Genomic DNA, 4637 nt, shown 5'->3' on the forward strand with positions numbered 1-4637 from the left:
GTATATGCATCAGAAAAAATTATAAAAATGGAGAATTTTCATTTTTTAAAATTTTTACTAAAAATTGGCTTGTGACACTGTACTATAGTGCAAGGATTTTTGCTCAATTTTGGAGCTACTTTAAAAATTTGTAAAAATTCCAAATTTGATTATAATCAGCTCACAATTTATACACAACATAAGAACATGTATATGCATCAAGAAAAGTTCTAAAAGTGGAGGATTCTCATCATTTTATTTTTTATGTGCTATAATCTGGCCCGAATTTTGAGTAACTTTAAAAATTCATAAAAAATCTAATTTTTATTGGAATCAGCTCAAACTTGTTACACAACATGAGAATATGTATACGTATCAAAAAATAATAAAAATTAAGAATTCTCTCCTAGTCATTTTTGATGAATCGTTGCTATCATTATTAATTGCAGCTGGTTCACTGTATGCTCAGTCAGTTCAGTTTGAGGTTCATAAAGGAATTGAAGGTACTAATGATATACTGTCAGCAGTGGTACCTCAAGAATTAAGAGGAAGGAGTGAAGTAGTTATATTCCTAGCAGACAGACCTATTAAAGGTAATGGTATGTCACATGACTATCACATGATTGTACATGTCATCTATGTGTACATGTTGATGTGGTTTTTGTTCCAGAGGTTGTTTCTCTTGATTCTTTGTTGCCGTCTTGTTTCATTGAGCTTCATAAGCAACAGTTGACGTTAACTCCATGGGAGCAGATACTTAAATCAGCTCAAAATGTGCTCTTCAATGAAGAACTGTTTGCACAGGTATAATACTGTACTATAATAATTAATGTATTTGTATTAATTTGGTTTAGATTGTACAATCATTTGTGATGAGGAACTTGTATTATATAATGTGAAACTGCACAAGAGGAAAGGTTAGAGAGATGTAACAAGATTACTAGAATATACAAAGTTTTACTAGGTCATGACTAGTGGGTGGGTCATTGAACCTTATCACTATAAAGAAAAACTACTCACACAAGTCATGTATCTTGTGCAGGGGGTGTGGTTGTGGGTGGAGTCAAAGATGATGTACATTGAATAGGTTGATATAGGAGGAGTACCAGCAAAACTAGTTAATATTGTGTCAAGACATCAGCCATTAGCAGTGGCATATTACATGATTATTTAGAAACACTAAAACAACTAGTTATACTAGAAAGGGAGGTAATTGTGTGTGTGTGTGAAATAGTGGGTGACAACCACATTTATACAATACATTGTACATAATATCAATAGTTCACTGCAATTTATAAAATGACAACATTAGTATTTTGTTATACATTTATTCATACAGTCAGCAACATAAATATATCCATCCTTATCCAGTGCTATACCAAAAGGATTAGATAATCCTGAGATTAATTTGACTTGTTTCCCATCAGGACTCAATGCATAAACACAAACATCATTATACCTGTAAGTCAATACTAAGATATGTCCATCATCATCAATAGCAACTCCATGAAGATAACCAGAGCCACTATGAGGATTATTGTACGTATGAAGATGAGTTTTACCATCAGGAGAGAAGATTTTAATATGATTCTGATAAATGGTAATGTGTATCTTTCCTTCATTATCAACTGCTACATCAGTTGCTTGACCATCACATTGTATGACTTGTACAAATGTACCATCTTCTTTAAACACTTGTACTCTATTGTTGTTATAATCAGCTACTAATATATTACCTTTACCATCAGTAGACATACCAAAAGAACGAGAGAATTGTCCATTTCCATTACCATTACTACCAAACTGACCAATATACTGACCAGTAGTAGCTGAGAAATACTGCACACGATTAAGACTATCATCAGACACATAGAGCCTGTCTCCTACCAGCAATAAACCCCAAGGCCTATCAAACTGTCCATTACCATTACCTTTAGATCCAATCCTTCTTACTGCAGTACCATCCTCACTAAATACCTGAACAAACCCATCCCAACTACCAGCAAATACTTCACCATTAGTATGAACAGCAACACCATAAGTATTGCTCCCCACATTAAAGGATCTTTGGTTAGTTAGTGTGGTATAGTCTCTTGATGCTTTTACTGACAGTTGATAAGGACTACCTTTAATATGGTGACCTCTTATAGTCACTGATAGTTCATATCCACCAATACTTTGAGGTGTGCATGATACAATGGCTGTGTTGTTATCATTAACTATAACAACTCTACCCTCCTCTTTACTACCATCACTTTTGATAAAGGAACCCTTCAAATAGCTTGCTGCTTTATCAATGCCTGCTGGTAGAGCCACTTTGAATTTCCTTTCTTTCTTTACTGTTGCCAATGGAATAGCTAACCCACTATCAATAGAGTATGCAGCTGGATCTATATAAACCCCAAACACGCTGCCATAATTATGGATTTCATTGCTCATGGTTGAGGCTGCAAGACATGTCCAAATCACTTGATTCTCTTCTATTTCTAGAGGTAGTTTCTTATACTCTTCAATGCATTCCTCTAGTTGATTGGTGATTAGCTTCTTAACACTCAGAACTTCACCTGGATCAGTACGCTCACTCACTGATGATGCAAAATGACGACCATGAGAAACCTGTTTTACCAGTTTACGAAACCCATCCAACTGCTTCTCGACAGAATTCCTCTTAGCACTAGCAATCTCTTCTGTCTCCATTAGTAGATCATTGCATCTCTTATCTAAAGCAACTTTAAGCTCTTCAAACGTTTCCTTGATTTCCTGCCTTACTTCTTCTTTACGTGTTGCTATCTGCTCTAGCATCTTCTCTCCATTAGCAATAGCTTCAGTGACTGGAGGAATGACTTCATCACAACTAGCAACACTTTCCTTTAATGCTTTACGTGCTATGTCACCTTCATCCAGGTAATCATTGTAATTGTGGGTTTTATGCTTAACGTTAAGGCAAATTTGACAAACCAGTTTATTGCAATCGTTGCAATAGTACATCAGCTTTTGGTCCAAATGTCGTGCACAGTAAACTGCCTCATGCTTGACAGTAGGCAATTCAATAGATTCCTTTGTTTCCAAATCGATCAACTTGTGATTTGTTTCTTTCTTGCCTCGTTTATGAACTTTTTTGCAAAGATCACACAGAAACTGCCCACAATCACAGCAATACACGACAGCTGTATCACTGGAATCATCAACGCTACATTTATCACATGATACTGCTTCCTTGTTGATGATCTTCTTTTTGATCAAAGCCTCTTTTGATTTATGTTCAAACCAAAGGTTTTGAGTGAGGCCTTCAATTTTACCATCAGGTAAATTAACGCTAGTGTCACATGTTGGACACTTTAATGAGGTATCAGCACTACCTTGCTTCTCTTTAGCTTTTATTAGACACTTCTTACAGAATGAGTGAAGACAGGGAAGCATGAGGGGGTCAGTGTAATACTCTGAACAAACCTCACAAGTCATAGTGATACCTGGACTTGTGTTTTCTGCCATTTTCTATGAAGAAAATAAATCATCACAATACCACTGACTGAGGTATGTTACTTTTAAGAAGTGTTCTTAGTCAAAAAGCAAGAGAATAGGTGAAAAAGAACTGTAACGAGACAAAAGAGAGACTCCTCCACAGCAATGCACGGATGCAAATTTGCAAAAGATCAAAAGTGGGATGGTTTGATCTGCCCACAAGTCACACATGGCGTCCAATGGTGATGCTGGTTTCAAGGTCTCAGTGGAATCACTCCATACTACAAGAGTCAAGGAGATCAACTATGATGGAGAAGAGATATATGAAGGGTAACAGTCATTTGTTATAATAATACAGAATGTAATTCTAGTTGAATATGCCCACTAATTTAATTTATACATTGCAAATTTAAGTTTATATAAGTTGGGAATTCTAAACTAAATACCTTAAGGAGACAATTGTTAGTAGTTATTTAATTTAGCAAATTTTAACAATGTTAAAGAAATTGCTAACTTTAGTCTTCGCTAACTTTAATTTCTGATTAAATTATTAATAGTTATTAGTATTATTTATTATAAAAAAAACGCTACCTTTAAAACCAGCTGAATGTCAGTATCATAAAAATTGCTAAAATAAGTACATACTAATAATTGCCTCGTTAAGGTAATTAATAGCATTACAATAGGTGCTTGTAAGTTGTAACATCCAAATGATACTGTAGTTTGCCATTAAATATATTATGTATTTCTTTGTAGAAGACCTTCTCTCTCTCAGAAACTAAGTGAATTAGCTCAACATGTTGACTTTAGAGAAGAGAGAGCTGATGACGATAATGACAGAGAAGAAGGAAAGAAGAAACAAGAGGAGGAGGAGGAGGAGGGAGTTTCTGGTCCTACAACTAAGAAACCAAGTCATCGCTGGCCATGGGAATTCACACACTCAAAACTCAAGTACATAAATACATGAATTTGTATAAACAAGAGTATAAATCATGTATCAATGTATTGCATACATAAAGGATAGTTAAACTTTATTATTAGTTTTGTGTTTATTGCAGGCAAGCATTGACTGAAGTTAGTATACTGTCTGATGTGTTACAAATTGTTCATAATCATCATCAATACTTGTCACTGGATCCAGTTTATGTTAATAAGAAATACACATTACCTCCTTCATATCAATACCAAATTAAAAA

The 4637-nt window shown here is 34.8% G+C and overlaps 1 protein-coding gene across 1 annotated transcript; it reads right to left on the minus strand.

The window, feature by feature from the left end:
* Positions 1 to 1232: 1232 nt before the first annotated feature.
* Positions 1233 to 3771, minus strand: LOC105314637 (E3 ubiquitin-protein ligase TRIM71-like). Its single transcript, XM_020003212.1, has 2 exons — positions 3523 to 3771; positions 1233 to 3474 (listed from the first exon to the last, which is right to left on the minus strand). Exon 2 carries the CDS (start codon positions 3469 to 3471, stop codon positions 1288 to 1290), a length of 2184 nt encoding a protein of 727 aa, XP_019858771.1. The 5' UTR covers positions 3472 to 3474; positions 3523 to 3771; the 3' UTR covers positions 1233 to 1287.
* Positions 3772 to 4637: the final 866 nt, after the last annotated feature.

The sequence above is a fragment of the Amphimedon queenslandica genome, unplaced genomic scaffold (genome assembly GCF_000090795.2).
Source record: "Amphimedon queenslandica unplaced genomic scaffold, v1.1 AMPQUscaffold_12721, whole genome shotgun sequence".
Lineage (NCBI taxonomy): Eukaryota > Metazoa > Porifera > Demospongiae > Haplosclerida > Niphatidae > Amphimedon > Amphimedon queenslandica.

What these genes read in the sequence shown, in the direction of transcription:
- LOC105314637 (XM_020003212.1), bottom strand. Translation starts at nt 3,471, where the DNA reads ATGGCAGAAAACACAAGTCCAGGTATCACTATGACTTGTGAGGTTTGT.